Source organism: Manacus candei, unplaced genomic scaffold, assembly GCF_025592945.1.
Source record: "Manacus candei isolate 608988 ecotype Guabito, Panama unplaced genomic scaffold, ASM2559294v1 h1tg000049l, whole genome shotgun sequence".
NCBI lineage: Eukaryota > Metazoa > Chordata > Aves > Passeriformes > Pipridae > Manacus > Manacus candei.
In genome coordinates, this window is record NW_026138097.1 from 22,432,886 (window position 1) to 22,451,451 (window position 18,566).

The 18,566-nt window shown below is 35.3% G+C and overlaps 1 protein-coding gene across 2 annotated transcripts in view; it reads left to right on the plus strand.

Moving 5' to 3' along the window:
* CDH9 (cadherin 9) overlaps positions 1–18,566 on the plus strand; it is a 101,328-nt gene that overhangs the window by 74,635 nt on the left and 8,127 nt on the right. For both annotated transcript variants that reach the window (XM_051799395.1, XM_051799396.1), the window contains 6 exons: positions 1,435–1,554; positions 4,193–4,360; positions 8,252–8,439; positions 9,719–9,972; positions 11,242–11,378; positions 12,754–12,875. In XM_051799395.1, coding sequence (XP_051655355.1) covers positions 1,435–1,554; positions 4,193–4,360; positions 8,252–8,439; positions 9,719–9,972; positions 11,242–11,378; positions 12,754–12,875 — 989 coding nt within the window. The remainder of the gene's footprint in view (positions 1–1,434; positions 1,555–4,192; positions 4,361–8,251; positions 8,440–9,718; positions 9,973–11,241; positions 11,379–12,753; positions 12,876–18,566) is intronic.

Below are 18,566 nucleotides of genomic sequence, written 5' to 3' on the forward strand. Positions count from 1 at the left end.
TGCTAGTTTGTTGCAGAGAAAGAAGTATTCCTCCCCTCTTGACATGCTTTTCAGATAACCTGAAATAGTGGAAATTGTTGCTGTTATATAGGTAAAATTATAATTTGTAAAGCTGTATTATGTACTATGAAAAAAATAGTTGCATCTAACAGGATTTCATATTAATATGAAATCTATTTTAATTACTCTGGATTTCTATTTTCCCCCATGCCCTGCATATGCTGAAAAGCGACAGTAGAGATGATTCATTTCAATTCCATTAGTCCCAGGTAAATGAGTATCTTCTAAATTTTTAGTCAAGTTGCAAGTTATCTGGGTAAACTTCAATCTAGAGAGGTGGAAGATCTGAAAAAAAGGAATAGGGAATGATGTTCACTTTTAAATGAACAGTGCTCAATAGACCTTTTCCTTTCAAGGAAAGTGAGATACATAAAAAATACCTAGCCAAAAATAGGGTAAAGAGCTTCTACTCAGTCAGCCTTCTTCCCCTGGCAAGGAGTGAAGGACCTTTACACTTCCAGCTATTTGACTGCCTGCATTTGTCTAGGCATTTGTCAGCTCAAAATTTGGTTAGCAAAATGCATTCTGACATCTTGAAAAGTACTAAGAAATAAAAGCTTGTGAAGAACAGCTTTGTCCTTTTATATATCTTATAAAAAAGTCTTTACAGACTTTCATTTGCTTTTAATCCATAAACTATACCAAATTTATTGACTCACAGTGCTCTTGATCCCATATAACCTATAGTGTCTTCATTATGATCACAGGACATGGGTGAGCTATTATCACACAAAACAAGTGAATGCTGAAAAAAATTAGTTATCATTTAATGACATTTATTTGATGAATAGATGGATAACTTTGACAAAGAGAGAAAAAAAAAAGAAAGAAACAAACCCCCAAAACTCAATTTCTCATTGCAAAACCAAGCTATTTTTTAAGAGCATCTTAAAAATCAGTTAGGATGAAACAAAATTTTACATTCAGTCTGATTTCAGATATTTGGAGTTTGCCATCTAGGCAGAAAACGTGTATGGGAAAATTTGCTTTAGGTTTATTTATTGATTAAGGCAAACCTTTAAGTGAACAGTTTCAGCTGAGGTCATGTACCAGAGAACAATACTCAAATCTGTTTGATCACCATTGTATTGGGTTTCAAAGATGTGTCAGTCCCTATGTGTTTACTCGTGTTTAATTGAAGCATGAATCTTAAGTGATAATGATTTTAGGTTTAGTCACAAGGAAGATGAGATCTGATTTTATTTTACTGTTTCTTGGGTAGGGTAACTCTGGATTTGTCCACTGGATACTGTTTGACTTCTTACTGAATTCAGCACTGCCACAATTGTATGCGGTTTACAAGAACGATGCCTTGTTTACAAGAAGTAGATGCCTTCTTAAAATCTGCTGATTCCTTGTTTGGTACCCATTTAGGTACATCTGTTATTCAGGTGACAGCCACAGATGCTGATGATGCCAACTACGGAAACAGTGCCAAAGTGGTGTATAGCATCCTCCAGGGGCAGCCATATTTCTCAGTGGATCCAGAAACAGGTTAGCAATTCATTCAGTCTTACTTTTTGCAATAACAGAGACAGGATGCAGGGACCAAGATACTTTTTGTTTCCATTTCAATGCTGGAACAGGTGTATGACATCATATGACTTGACACAAAGCTGATACCATTAAATGAAAACTGGAATCACAATAAAAGTACAGCTTTTCTGTTAAAATGAAATTATTGAAGAAGAACTGTTTTAAATGCTAAGAATTCCAGAAGATGACCATTAATTGTAAAAGGTCAAAATGAGTCACAAGCCTATTTTACACCAATTTCTGGGATCTTCATGTGTTTGTCCTTAAGAAAAGGAAATAGCAGATGAACAAATTCACATTATAGGGTGTAAACAAAAGAAAAATCTCATAGGTAATTAATTATTTCTAAAAGTTTGGAATTGATTCCTGACCACTGACAGTTTTTAACTGAAGATGCTTTTTGAAACTGTATTCTAATTCCAACACTTTAGAATGAAGTAAGAATGTGGTGGTTTGGAAAAAACCTTTCCCCCCGGGACTGGTGATAGTCTGCCCCAGGGGTAGTGTTTTTAATACTGGGCCAATTAAAAAACTTGGTGCCCCCTGCAGAAATTACATACTCACAGAACCGGAAAAGAAGAGGTTAATTTTAATTGTGTAGCTGGAAGAGAAGCAGCCATGAGTTGAGATGACACGTGTTAAACGGCGGGTTGGGGTGGGGGGGTGGGGGGTTCCCCCCGGTCCTGGCTGTTGGGGCCGGGGGCTTCTTTCCTTCCCCGGCCCTAAGTCAGTGGGACCAGGCACGGCTTTGTAGCTGGGCCAGGATGCTGAGTTAAGACCGCGCCCTCCCTCCCACTGCCAGGGAGAGGCGGCGGCGCGGTGCCCAATCGGCCAGCCAGAGGGCTGCAACCAGTGGGCAGATATGGGACTGGAGCGGAGCCAGCGCGAGTCGAGAGGTAGCTGGAGCATGAATCTTGTAAAGCACGAATGAAAGTCTTTTTTCACTGTTATGCAGAAAATTGTATAAGAAAACCCCAAAAATTTAGAAAAATGTGTGAACTTCGGATATCTATAATTCAAAATTAGGGTTCAAAAAAAGAGAAACAACCACAGCCTCTCCTCCAGACGAGTCCTAAGGGACTCAAGACTCAGCAGGAATTGCATTAGCTTGTTCCTGCATGTTATCAAAATTGTTCTAGTTTGAGAACTGAGAATTTAAGAGCTACTTTGCCCAGACCCCCTGAATTCCTAATCCACTGAGCATGATCAGAAGATGGCTAAAGTCCTTTTGAAACAATTTTCTTTTTAGAATACAGCAAGGGCATGGTATAAAAAAGAAAATGAGTCACAAGGCTACAGTTTTAAAAGGGAGCAAAACAATTTTGTCTTGGATAACAGTGTTTGGCTTTTTCCCACCTTTTTCAATTTCTCTCCTTTTTCTCTTTTCTCCAGTCCCTTACACAAACATCTTTAACAAGCATGATCAGGGAAACAGGACCAGTATCCCATGGACAATAACTGATGGTAGCAGATGGTTAGGCTGGCAGTTGTTTTGCAGCAGACCTGGGCTCTCACCTTTGGTTCAGGGATTATCTTTCATTTTAAACCAATTTACTGTTTAATGTTACATATACTAACAAGCCTAGGTATGGTAATCAGAATCTGGTAATCCTGGATCAGATATAAATACCATAACCACTAAACTACAAAGGGGTTTTTTCTCTCTTTCTAGAAGTAGAAATTTTCCAGAGTTGTTTTCTGGTTTTTGGGGTGGTTTTTTGTATAATATCTAACATCCTATAACAAGAGTATTCTTCTGAGAAAGGAAGGGCAGGGGTGGGAATCCTCCAAGCAGAAAAGGACAAAATATTTAAATTTTTCCACTTCACAAGAGAAAAATCTCATCACTCCAGCCCTGCAAAGCCACCACCCTTCTAAATAAAAATAAGAAAAAGGAAAAAAAAAAAAAACAAACAAAAAAGCTCTGCTTGGTTTTCTAAAAAAAAATGTGTGTGCCCACTTTAATGAAAAGGTCTTTTGGTTTTCTCACCTGAGGCCCCTATTCTTTTTGTGTGCCATACAAGACCTTGATGTATTTAAATTACATTTATGAAATTTTTGAAACTGAACACCCAAAAAAGAATTTTCCAACACTAATTTTGCAGCCTTGTCCCGTTCTTTTGTAGCTATAGCCCTAGCTGATTTATGGTGTCCATCACTGAGCATTACAATCTATGATCTATTGTGGCCCAGAATAATGAATACAGGTTAGAGTTAGCCTTGTGTTATAATATTAAAACTTCACCAGGGCTGGACATAACACAATGTATTAAAATAATAACTGGGGTTAGTAAATGAAAAATTTCATTAATTCAACAGATATATTGATATTTTTGTCATTGAAAGAATAATTAAATTGATTTAGCACATCAAAAACAATGACTAATGTCTCTGTTACATTTATTTATCTTTCTCCTTAAGATCACAGTAAATCAGTTATAGATTTAAAGGCTTATTGCTGTATATCTTGTTGTGCTTGCTATGGATTATCATCTGCACAGTATATCTTATATGAATCCATTTAAAAATTCTGAGTTCAAAGTGGGTGGTGCTTCTCCTTCACTGCTCTGTCTCTCCTTTTTCTCACTTCTTCAAGGCATAATCAAGACTGCTTTACCAGACATGAGCAGAGAAAACAGGGAACAGTATCAAGTGGTCATCCAGGCCAAAGACATGGGAGGCCAGATGGGAGGACTATCAGGGACCACCACCGTGAATATCACACTGACTGATGTCAACGACAATCCACCTCGCTTCCCCCAGAGTATGGAGCATCTAATAGTTCTGTTTTCCAAAAAACCTTTCTAGAATCACCTGGTTTGCTTTGTCCACCTGGAAACTTCTTTTTTTTTTTTCATTATTTTGGTAGTGTAAATACTGGCCCACTGCTGTGTCTGTTTACACTGCCACATTATTAAGGCAAATGGGAATCTCTGCCTACATTTTTTTAATAGCAAATTATTTCTTGGTATGATAAACTTGCTTCTCACTCTTACTCTGCTTACAGGTATATAAGATGTAACAATGACTTAGGCTAACTGAAGGGACTTGAAAGCCTTCAGAGGAATTTAATTACAAAATATAGGGTTCAGTTTTGGGAGACACTTTTAGTTCCGTATGTTTAGGCAAGCAAATAGGTCAGCAAATTTTCTAATGTTCTGCCTTGCCCAAAGTTGATCAGGTGGTATGCTGTGCTTGCAGTCTAAATATTTGTTTTAGGTACTTGTAATTTCTGTTCAGTTCTTGATGTTAAGTGATTTTGAAAATCTAAGCCAGTCTGATAAATCTGTAGAATAAAAAATGGCAAATAACAGAAAGCTGCACAATACAAAAAGCTTTACAGTAGCACACTGCAGGTCTTTTCATCCTAGGCCTCTGGTTTAAATCCAGTCTCAAGTTGTTATAGTCAGTGTCTGATAACTGTTTGATAGGCTGCAGATAGGAGAAATTTACAGCCTCAGTTCAATGCCTGCTGGAAAAATGTCCACATTATAAATTTTGAATTGTTCATTCATGCTGATGAGGGACCTGGCTCTCTTTCAGATTCACTTAGGACTGAACAAACAGAGCTGATTTAGAAAATGTTCCTCCAGACTTGAAGAAACTTGAAAAGCACTTCAGTACCATGACAATAAGTACAACCAGAGCAGTACAAACAGGTCAACCCAGAGCAGATTTCAAAAAAATAATGAAAAATTTTGGCAGGATGGAAGAATGAATTACAAATAACTATTTTAATCTCTATCCATGATTACTGATAACTTTAAAAAAAGAATGAGAGGAAGTACTGCAACACTCATAAAGAAAAGACAACTTGAATTCACATTCAGAGTGAATTTACTTCTTGAGAATTCACTTACTGAAAATCAACTTCACATGGCAAACTCAAACAGCAATTTTTAGCTAAATTGCCTGTTTGACTTTATGAGGGGATACTTTTTAAACATGTATAGCATGAAAGAGCCTGTTATATTTCGGCAAATAAGAATTCTTGAACCTAAATTATAATTTAGTATAGTAGATTGCATTGCAAGTCTTGCTATTGAATAAAATAAAATAAAATAAAAAATGAAAAATGTATAGAACTGCAAAATAACTTAAGATTTCCAGTCTCCTCAGCATGTGTTCCTTATGATGCTCCTCTTTCAAAATTAACTAAAGGCTCGGGTCTATGGAAGTTCTTATGATTATTTCAATAATCTTTGTGTTTCGTACTTTATAGAGAAATTTACACAATTTGATGCCTCATACAATATTCTCTGCAGCGTTCGACTTCAAACACCACTGAAACCCATTGGATGGCATATAGAAGGCTTGCTGTGGAATCTGTTCAGTGGTGCAATTTTAATTTTGCTGATGACCCTTCCCTGTCATTTTCTTTCTCCTCAGCAGGGTGGTTTTCAATACTTCCTAGGAAATCAAACACAGAGAAACATCTGAAGGATTTGAGTTCTTCTTAGATAGCTATGAAGCAGGGCATACCTTCAAAGAACTATCTAGTTCTGGAAGTTTGCTTCTTACAAAAACATTTGTCTTCCATTTTCTCCTGTGTGAGGTAACAATAAGTGAAAATGTTGCCAGAACTGAGGGTGAATGGCACTTGCAAGCAGCACCGGTTAATATCAAGGTATTTAAGAACTAAAGCTTAATTTTTTAGAGGGACAGAAGAAAGTAAAATGGCACTGTGAAGTACTGGTTGTTCATTCTGCATTAAGACGAAACAGATTTTCTGTTTTGTTTTGTTTCCTGAAAGAAATCCTGGACATCTAGAAGACTTAGGTCTAAATGGAATTTAAATGGCACTATAATGGAAATCTTACACGTTTTGAATTTTATTGTACTCTAACCCAAACATCCACCTCACATGCCAAAAATGTGTGACATTCACACAGGATCACAAAAATGAGGAATACTTTCAAATGAAAAAGCACTAAAGGGAGTTATTTGTCTGGAAGGAGTAATAAGTACCATGATTAAATCTGTTCTTATGGTATTTCTGGCTCACCTGCCAAACCCTTGAATTTGTCAAGGGTTCAAGCCTTCAAACTCTTGGTTTAGGTTTCAAGAATCCTACCTTTTTCCCATTTTCAGATTGGTTTAAGGAAACAAATGCACTTTGGTCTGTGTGTATTGCAGTCAAACAGGCTGCTCTGAGTTTTCACTTACAACCTTGAATTTGCAACAGTTTGGCATCAAGCATTAGATTCCATTTTGTTGCACATTAGATTCAATTTTGTTGCACATCTATATTAATATAAGGTATTTGCAGTGATTCTCTTTTGTGCTTTGCACAACTGGGGACAGAAACTCATCCAGCACTCAGATGTTTGGTATTTCCTTGTATTAAATGGAACATTGAGGATCCTTTAGGAGTCTTAAAAGACAGTAAAGAGCATGTAAATATAGGAAATATGGTAGTTGCAAGAAAGATAGTTGACTGTACTTCACTACAAGTCAACACAATTTATACGGGTTCTTACTGGACCCTTTCAATAAGGATTGTACATTTTATCAGGTGCTGATTTTGTCAGACTCTTAAGGTATTTTTCCAATGCTACTATGTCACTCAGTAAATTAATATGAATTTACATGGAAAAAAAAGATCAAAAGAAATACCAGATCCTGGCATCTCATGCAAAATCTGAACATATCAAATTTTTTTTTTTTTTTACATTTTCTTGGTAGTAAATAACTGAAAATACTGATTTTGAATTTTTTTTTTTGTCTTGCTAGTGATGAAAAGTCTTCAATGTCTTGTTCTGACAGGTCAGGAAATCCATCCAATTAATACTTCTGCAACAGCATGTCTTTATAATTTGATTTTCATTACAAATATTGTCAGAAAATACACATAAATTCACTTTTCATGTACATAGGCAAGATTAAAATGTCTTTGTAATCAGATTTCTTTTAGAAAACCCTGATTATAAAAAGATTAAATGAAACCAACCATTAAAAGAGCACAAAAAGTATATGCAGAGTAAATTAAGGAAAATCTGAGTGAATCTGCATTTCAATTAACTATAGCAATTAACATGAACATATATCCAAATGAACATATATCCATGACTCTTTAGTAGGTTTTGCCAATAGTGGATGAATTAATTACTTTCACACAGAACACCTACCTGAATACATATTTCAAAAGAATAAAAAAAGATCCTGATTTTATTTTAGTCTGTTTCCAAAATCCTCTGTGCTTTTTACAATGCTTATGCATTGAGAAAACAAAACTAAATCCCCTCCTGTATCTAAATATATCTAGGAACATTTCTAGAAAACTGAGAGAATATATTTATATACATATAATTTATATTTATATACATATAATTTTAGATAATCAAGATAAGAACTGATACCTTATTGTTTAGCTTCTCTGTACCTTACAGATGAAGAAAAAAAAAGAAAAAAAAACCCAACAAAGTAAAGGCACAGTACTGAAATGGCTTTGAAGAATAACTTCAAATTTTTGTAACAGTTTGTCAATCAACTCTGAACCCTGTTTTAAAGTTTAGTATAATGACTAACACTAGCACTTTTCTTAATGTGTTTGGAACTTCAAGTTACTTAAATAAATTCATGTGAAATTGGAGGGGGTTTTTATTCAGAAGAAAAAGTTTCTCAAAACAATAAATGCTTGAATTTGCTCTCCCAGGAACCTACCAATTCAGCTCTCCTGAATCCGCACCACCTGGGACTCCTCTTGGCAGAATTAAAGCCAATGACCCTGACGTGGGAGAAAATGCAGAGATTGAGTACAGCATCTCCAGTGGGGATGGATCAGACATGTTTGATATCGTCACTGACAAGGACACACAGGAAGGGATTATAACTGTCAAAAAGGTTTATTTTTTCCTCCCTCTCTTTTATATGTACTTAGCTCTCCAAGTGTTACAGTTATTTTTCTTTTTCCAGGGGAAGGGAGGGTAGATCTCACAAGGGGTCAGGCTGCCAAGGAGCTGTTGTATTAGTTTTGTTCTTCTCTTTCTTCAGCAGATATCTGTTATTTTCAAGTCTCAAGGGAAATTTACTGGCATGTCACTTCACATAAAGCAATATTTCAGTGGCTGCTGTCTGTTCAATATATATAGTCTTGCGCACAGTACTTTCAAATTAGGATTGTGAAAAGCTAGAGGGGTTCAGTTTATAGTGGGATTTGTCAGTTGATTGCTGTGGTAAGACTCACCAGGTTGGGAGGCTCGCCTGAAGTTTGATGAACTTACATGTCCAAGCCTAAACTCTCCCCTCTAATTGTGCAACAGCCTCCAGGACCTGAAATCTGTCTCAGTTTAGGTCCAACCATGGTGAAACTTTGGTTGTTACATATTATGTCAGTGAAAATCCAAGGAGCAAGACATTGGTAGAAACTTAATTCAAAATACCATCTCTGACATATTTATTGGCTGTTTTTCAAAATTCAACCTGTTAAACTCTGAACACTCTTTCCAGTTCTATTGTTATTGAATATATTGAAAATTAATTGATTTCTCTCTATATAATATAGATCTATAAACATCTTTGGAAACATGTATATTTATGTATGTACGTATGTGTAGATATGAATGTCTGTATATGTATGCATATATGGATATGAATAATATAAGTGTCATATTGGAAATCAGATTTCACAGTTTTTCTTTTCACTGTGGAATATGGAGTTCAGGGACAAGTCTGGGTTGCTCCTGATGCCAAACAGGCAAGGGTAGATGGTAATAGGGGAGGAGTAAAGAAAAGGCAAATATGACAGAACATTTAGTAACAGAGAAAATTGCTCTTCTTCCTACCAATAAGACAAATAAGACTTTAAACAACTCCTACTTGTGGACTGAGTGACAGTTCCATCTTTCTTTCTTTGTATTTTATATAGGTTGAACTCTTCTGGTTTTTATAAACCTAAACAAGTATTAGGCAGAGGGATCATATTTGCCTTACTCTCCTATAACAATTCTTATTTTTCTTCTGCCTAGAAAAAGACCTAATATACTCAATCTTCCCCAGGATGCATTAAAGTTTAGAACTTTCACTTCTAAAAATGTTTCCATTTTTAATTCAGCATTATAAAACTCACATTTTTTGTAAAGTGACATAATTTTCTTTATTATTATTATTATTTGATCCTCAGCATCTGGATTTTGAAAACAAGGTGCTATATACCTTAAGAGTGGAAGCTACGAATGCTCATCCTGATCCTCGTTTTCTTCAGCTGGGGCCATTCAAAGACACAGCTTTGGTCAAAATTTCTGTTGAAGACATTGATGAACCTCCAATGTTCAGTAGACCCTGGTATTTAATAGAGGTAGATGAAGATGCCAGGGAAGGAAGCATTATTGGGCAAGTTGTAGCCCAAGATCCAGATATAGCAAAGAATGCAATAAAGTAAGACTTTACACAATATAAAATGCTTTGGATGTGGGGCAAGTCTCATGCATGGAGAGTGATGAGAGTGAAATGTATTAGGAGGCTGAGTAATTAAGCACATGTGGTCTCTTGAAAAGTGTCGAACAGAGAGCTATGGAGCTTGTGAAAACAGATACAAATAACACAATTAACAGTGTAGACAATGCTTTTGAAGAATAGCCTATAGGTACTATGTAAAAAGAAAGGAGAGGTCAGCATTTAACTGCTGGCATGTTCTAGTACTTTCACCAAACTCTTCATAAAGTTATGTTTTATATCATGCAAAAACTCAAAATTATGTATTTCTATGTTCCATGAAGCTTGATAGCAGTCAGCCTTCTGCACATAATATTGTCTACCATGTTCTATACCTTAACAATTTAATGATCACAGTATATTGAATAAGAAGCAATTGCTAGAAAGTCATAACAATTAGAGGTGAGGGTTCAGCACTGTAAAATTTCTGTAATTCTGCTATTATTATCTACAGTGACAAATACAGCACTTAAATTTGTGTATTTACCATGCAAGTGATTATGAAACCTGATCTCTGCATTTCTGAACAAGCCTTTAATATCTTGCAGAAGAACACGTTGAGGTAGGAAGTGTGAGAGGAGGAAGAGAATAAAATATTTTTAAGTAAACTATGTATAACATCTCAATCTAACTTGATAGTGACTCGTAACTAGTAGGCTAATTAAAAAACACCTGTAAAATAAGTTTTTCTTTGCTGGGTAAGAACAAAGCAAAAGCAAGAATCATAAAACAAGATTTTAAGAAATTTCAACTGAAACAGCAACTAACATGAAGATTTTTCTGGTGAGCTTGATTGTCCTTGTGACACCCCAAAAATATTATTTTAAAAATTGATAGTTACTTATATCTGCAATGTGTGTCCTTTGGTGACAGAGTTCTCTAAGAGACAATTAATTTGCATAAATCTTATCTAAAAATATCTGCTTTTAGTTGTTATTCCAGAATTCACTTTATGAGCTGAAATGTAAGTTCCAATATCGATCTACAAACCGCCCACATAATAATTTGCTCTTCCTCCTGCTCATTAGTCTTAAAAACTTGTTTCTCACTATTTGTAGCATGTAGGCAGCTACAGGAAGGGTTAGGTTACTTGTTAAGAAAACATTCTTGATTAACCACAGTTAAAATTAGAAAACTTTTAGAGATGGCTGTAAGCTAAACTGGAGACTGCAACAGCAGAAAGTAATGCTCAGTTCTACTGTATCTTGACAGATATTCTGTGGATCGACACACTGACCTAGACAGAATATTCAACATCTATTCAGGAAATGGATCCTTATTCATCTCAAAGCCACTTGACCGAGAAGAAACTCCCTGGCACAACATAACTGTCATAGCAACTGAAATCAGTAAGTTGAAGAAAATTTATCTCAGAGGAATATTAGAATTGAGAAAAGAATTAAATTCTGCAGTATCTATGACTTATTTGTTTCATTAGTTTTGCTATTATTTGGATATTATCAATATATACAGCAACTTTAAATGCACATCTAAAATTTCAATTTATTACTTTAAGATTGGTTTTACCCATTTTTAAAAAGATAATTTGTAATTCTCAGGCTCAACAAAACCATGTACTATATATATATATGACAAGTTAACTGGTTCTCTGATAATTCACAGACAATAATTTGGTGCAGGTGTGATGCACTGGCTCTGACCCAAGTTAAGTCTTTGGGAAAATCATTGGAAAAAAAAAAAATTGTCCATGACATATCAATAATACATTGTCAGAATGGCCACTGTTAATGGGAAGAAGTTATGCTTTGCCTCAACTGCTTTAACTTATTTCAGAAACTGGCTTTGTTTGAAGACAAGGAAAATTCTTTCCCTCCACTTCTGAAGCAAACCTTAGGCCTTAGTCTTTCACTTGGATTCCCTACTATTCTGCTAGAAACTCATAGATATGGATGTCTCTTGCCTACTTTTTTTTCCAGGCAACAGTAATCAAAGGGGAAACAGAGACATTAATTTTAGTGAACAACTTTTCTCCCTTACCTCATTCTCTGTATAGATTCCCCAGGAGTCAGTGTGCTTAACAGCTTGGGATTTAGGTAATATGGAGAGATGAATCCTATCCCCATTTTCAGAAAGACTGATATCTTTTCCTCATAAATTCTTTTCATTTTTTGGTCAAACGTTCTCCGTTTTTGATATGTGTAGTGTGAGAACCTTTTCTGGCAAGAGCTTGAGATTGGAGGTCAGATTTGTGAGGAGTGATTGATCACATCTTACCTATCTCCTTTTATTGTTTTGTTTTTTACATTTTGGGGAGAAAGGACAACTTTGTTTTGTTGGGGGTTTTTTGTGGTTTTATGTGTGTGTTTGTGTTGTCGTTGTTGACTGACACTGTTTTACTGCTTTATTGATTTGAAAAAGTAAATGTTCTTGACAGCTCGACCCCGTGAAGCAACTTTTGCAATGAATCATTTGCTGTACTGATGTATGGAATACAAAGCAATAATAACTCCGTCACCTGTTTTTAATGCGAATCCATTTAAGTATACTTTATATTATTTCAAAACATACATACCATAATAAAAAATTGTTTCAGATATAAGTAGGGCTTTTATATAAACGGAATGTACATCAGTAGAAAATGAGACATAATTGTTTTAGTATAATAAAAATGAACATTTCTAATGTCTGTTGGAAAAAATGTATTGGACTATTTTCACAGACATACCTCTTTGTATTGTAATATAAATAATTTTCTTTTTCCAGATAATCCCAAACAAAGTAGCCAGATACCTGTCTTCATCCGGATTTTAGACATAAATGATCATGCACCAGAGTTTGCCAACTACTATGAAACATTTGTTTGTGAAAATGCAAAAGCAGGACAGGTAAACCAATACTTATGTTACTGAAGAACTTGCAATGAAACTATCCTGGAATGCCATCATGGATACTTCAACATATGTTAATTTGAGCAGCTGCAAAATAACCCAGCCTCTTTATTTCCTATCTTATACAGAAAATACCAGTCGATTCAAAAAAGGAGGAGATAAAAGATGAAGGATAATACCCTAGTATAATAACATAGAATATAATACAAAATGATAGGTTTTGGTGGCTTTCCTTTTCTAGTATCAGAACATATTTTTGGGAAAAAATGTGTATAACGCTACAAAATCCTTTACACTGTTTTATAATTCAATTTCTTTCTGGATTTTACCAAAGCCTTAGTTAATGTAGCCACAACTTCAAGTACACAAAACAGGAAATCTTTATTATACTTCAGAAGAGAAGATGTGAAAAATGAAGTCTTACAAAAATAAAAGGCAATGCAGCTGCTTCCACTAAGTTGAAACCCAGTTTGGTATTGTGTTGAATCTGGTCAAAGCTCATATATATCCCTTTATAAACAATCTCAGAATTGGATTTGAGTAATAGAACTCAGAGCCAATATATTACAGAAATCTCATAATATTACTGATGTTACAACATCATCTGCTTATGGTAATGTCAGTCGGTCTTTCAGTTTTAAATCCTGTGAAGAAAGATATATGTTATTATGACCTTGAGATTATCTTTCAGGAATAGGCCTAAGATCATACATGAGCCTCTTGTCTAGACTGATTCATTCTTGACAGGAAGAAAAATCTTGAGATCATTATTTTTGCCAGCACAAACGTGTGTTCCTACTCCAGCAAAGAAAGTCCAAGTTGGAACCCTAAGCTTGGTTTAGGTCTATCGTCATGTCTCACTAATTTTATGCTGTCATCATCCAACCAAAGCTGGCTGACTTCACAGACAGTATGTGTATAATATTTTGGTTTTAGAGCACAGTGACCATACAACATTCAAAGACTTTACAAAGATGATGAATATGGATACACATCAGGAAGCATAGCATGCTTATGTTTTACCTTGGTTGCTCCCCACTATTGTATTTAACGTAGTTTCAGAGGTTCTACTGAAAGTAGCATAGATGGTACCTGAGATGAGTCTAGAATTTCAGGTACTGAGAACTCTGTACAGAGAAAGAACACGTAATTTACCAGTCGCAATTCAAATGATGCTTTATGAATAGTTTAACAGATAGAAAAAGGGAAAAAGAGGAGAAAAAGAGGATACAAAAGATTATTGTAGACTATATTCAATTCTATTTATTATAGTTAGAAGGACAGAGGATAGTTGGATTAAAATTACTTGGCTTTAATGGTACTTGACCATTATTTTAATTATTTTTTTAGAAAGTTTTACTATTTTTCATGCAAATGACATAAATAGATGAATATACATATCAAAAGCAGTGATGAATTAAATTAGAAAAGTGGAAGGAATTATAATATCAGAAAAATGAGCAAAGAGCACTTTTCAAAACAACTGAAGTTTATGATCATAACATTCTGTCCTAACCAGTAACTTAAATTGTCACTGCAAAAATATAGTTTAAGAATGTACAAAAATTCCCTAAACTTTTGGCTATTCTAACAATATTGTTTTGGTTTATGATTTATAAGCTGTTTTTTCAGGTGGAATACATTCAGAGAACTCTACTCACTTATTTCAAACAGATATCATAGAACCTAAATTCTCTCTGTGCATCAGTGTCATTGCAGAAGATGAAACTGAAGGAAATAAATCTTAAAATCTCAGTATAATGACTGATGATTTTTTTGCATAGCAAAAAAATTTTTTTCTAAAGCTTACAAATGAAGATTTTATTGAAATTATTCTTGTGCAATTTTATCAAGCAGCAAACACAGGTTTTGTTATATATTTGAAGAAGTTCGCCTTTCTGGTAAATTCTGTGCTTTCCTAAAAACAGAGATGACTGAGACCCATACAACAGGCATACTGTTGTTCAGACCTCCCGTACATATAGTTTACCAACATAATTTCAGCAATTATTTTCCCTCACTGGAAAACTCCCCAAAACTACTAGAAAGACAGTATACACCGAGTGTAGCTACAGAAAAATGACAGAGCCAGATTGTTCTTCTATTTAATAATAATTGGATTCCTCAAGACAGGCACCTTGAATACATGTATGGACATTTACAGATAGTTGACTACCTTTAGTACGTGAGACTACTTTTATTTTGGTGCTTAAAAATAACAAGTATAGAGATAGAAACTTGAATATTTTGGCCAAGGATGCTAAGTTCCAGATGGCCTGTATTACTTGTGTCTAGCAGTCCCCTGTAATACAAGAAAGATATGGAACCATGTGTTCATTTAGTACTGCTCCACCTTATTTTGGAGATCACCTAAACCAGCTGTCTTATTAGAAACATTGCTGCTTCCTGACACATCAGAGCACTGCTTCTACGTCTGACGCGCATAACAAAAGAGACAGACTGAGAACATAAATATATTTAGTTAATTTCTAAATTTATTTTTTAACTACACATTTTTTTGCTAATCACACTGCTCTCTAAATCTCAGGTGCATCAGGAAGCAGTCAGACTGATCAAACATCGCTCTCTGCTAGCAAGTGACATTACTTATTTGCATTACTTATTTGGATATTAGAGGCTGCACTTGTGTTTTTCAGGTAGCCTTAGGAAGGTCAGAGGAAAGAAAATCCTGCAGAGTCTCTCCTCCTCTTTTGCCTCCAAATAACAATTATATGACTGGGGAGAAACATTATCACTAAAGGTTCATAAAAAACTGTGTTCACTAGGCTGGAACACATTTGTCACCATGTGAATCTTGTTCCACCAGCTAGTACACTGTCTAAAGAAAAGTATGAAGCAGCCTTCCTCTCATTCAATTTAGAAATCCCTAATCCTCTAATGGCATGCTGGAGCCCCAGGGACTGTTGTGGGGAAGGCTCTGGTAAAAGTTCTCTCATGGTCTTGTCACAGGAATTAATTGGGTCTTTTTAGTTGGATTAGAGGATGAGTCCTCTCCATGGAAACCAGGAAGATTTACTTGAAAAGGAAACTGATTTAACTGAACAATTTGTTGGTTAAAAAGTTGGCTAATTTCAACACCCACCCATAATAATATTGAAGAAAATAACCTGGATCACTTTTTTTAAAAATTTTTTTTTTTATTTTTTTTTTCCCACTGGTGCTATATTCTTTCCTGCCATTCAGAGGCTCTCAGACATCAGAATGGAGAAAGTTTGTTTCCTCCTTCAGAGAGCTGGCTGATTTTTCGTTTCGTTACTCTCCATAGCCTCCCTCTCTTCTAAAGATAGAGCAGACTTCGAAAGATAGAGATCACTTTTTCTCATGTGGCCTCTGATAATTATGAGTCATGACTTGTTTATACATTGTAGCTGCTTCTCTAGGTAGACACCTATTGGCTAGATTTAGTAAGAGACCCATGTAACAATCTGTCTCTCTTTTGAAGTAAGAATTGAACTGCAAGAGAGTTTTCCAACTCCTGATAAGCATTCAGTCCTGCTTTAAAACTGCCAAGAAATTTCTGGAACAGAGCCAAGATCTGAAAACCAAACTGCTTTACTTTACTAAACACGAAGCTTTGTTAAGTGGCAGGCATGTATTCTAGCTTGTGCACATGTGATGGAGGCTGTTTTCTGCAGCTAGGAGCTTACAGGTGTATATCCTAGAATTGTGTTTGTTCATGTGTGATCACTCAAACCGCATAATGACAAGATGGACATCCTGTGACAGCTGGATTGATTTTGAAACACTTCTATGAATCATAACATTGCTTCACTCCTAGAGAAATGTAGCCACTTCAAAACATTCCACATAATCTTCATCCCTCACATTTACACTGTGCTGTTTGTTTACTAACTGTTACATTCAAGATTAGTTAGGGATTGGCCCTACTAGATCATACAGGCAGGAAAAAGAAGCAAGGGAAAGAAAGGACAGGAGAAACACAAAGATGTTCTTCCGCCGTTCCCCAACAACATTTGCACACTACTATGTTCTCATGATTGTATAAAACACAGTCTCTCTCACCATATATTTCCCCATAGTTTATTGCAGACAAACTAGTGAGATCTTTTCAGATTCCTAGAAAAATACTTGCAGCTGAAAACAAGATTGATTACTTCAAAGAATGACAAAACCAGTGCACTGAGGTCTAGAATTTGTTCTGTTCTCTCCTATACCACTTCTGAAAAATGTTAGACAAAAACAAATGTTAAAATTTCCCCAACATTCCTTCCTTAAATGCCTAGTAGTATTTTAAAGTCTAATCTCTGAAACAGCTGAAAGTAGATAAGTGACATTAGACAATATGTCTGTTGTACAATAACCAGATTTAACTAAGCGAATAATATAACAAGAATGAAAGCCCAAATGATTCAAGTGGACTAAAAACCTAGACTCTGCAACTCTACAGTTGCATACAGAAACAAAAAAATTCAGCAACTGTTACTGTATATCTAGCTTAGCAGCATCTGTCTCCAGTGGTCTTACTTTGTGACTAGAAGTACAATTTTTATGTTATATGGTAATGATATTATTTTAATACTTCAGAAGGCACTGTCTACAACACTGACCATCTTTAAATTATTTTTCACTGTCTTATAGGAAATTTCAAAATAAGGAATTTTGAAAAAAAAAAAAAAAACCAGAAAAAAAGAAGGCTTAAATACCAGACAGCAACTACAAACATGCTGCTGTTTTGAAAAGGAGTAGCAGCAGATTTAGTTGTGTACATTCTATTTGTCTCAGATTTTGTTTTATTAATTGAAATGTTTAACCTGAAAATACATCATATCTGTCCACCCATGGACTTCATCTTGTTCATCTTTCTTCAATGAACTTTTCAAGAATCTTTACGAAGCATGTGGCTGTAGGTTTAAGTGTATACCCTGGACCCAATGTGCAACTGTCATTTATTTGCATGACATGCAAAGCCAGCACAGGCTGAAAAGCTCATCTAAAATGTGACTAGCTGTTACCGACCTCTGTACTGTTAAAAATGCACTATTATCTTAACATTTGCTTATGGTTCCTATATTCCTTTTAAAGGCATTCCCAAGGCTGAGCTCATGACCTAAGTCTTCTACTTCTGCAGGTGTCTGCATCCACAAATGCAGCCTCAAGAGCACTAAAAGCATGCTCTGATGTGCAAAGTGAATCTTCCTATTTCAGAATTCCCCCACCTAGCTTTTACTTGCTTTCTCTCTTTTAAACAACTTGAAGAAAACTAGAGAGTAACCTTTGTCTAAGTACGTATCAAGTACACATAAGAAATCTGTTACTAGGCTTTGTATTTAGCCTCAATCACTTTTTCAGACATGAGTATGAATAATTATAAACTAGACTGACTGTCACAATTTTGACTGTGATGTAAAGTCATGGCCTTAAAAACACAGCATCCAGGAGAAAAAACAAACAAACAGTACAAAACAGCATTATAATTGAACCTTTGTTTGGAAAAAAAAAAAACACAAAACAATGGGAAACAGGTCCAAACCCTTTAACAGAATCTCTGTCTTCATCATTAAAGAAATAAACAGACTAATGGAATCCTAGAATCATGTAATGATTTGGATTGGATAGGACCTTAAAGATTATCTTGTTCCAACCCTCTTGGCCATGGTCAGGAATGTCACCCACCAGACTGGTTGGGTTACTCAGGGCCCCATCCAA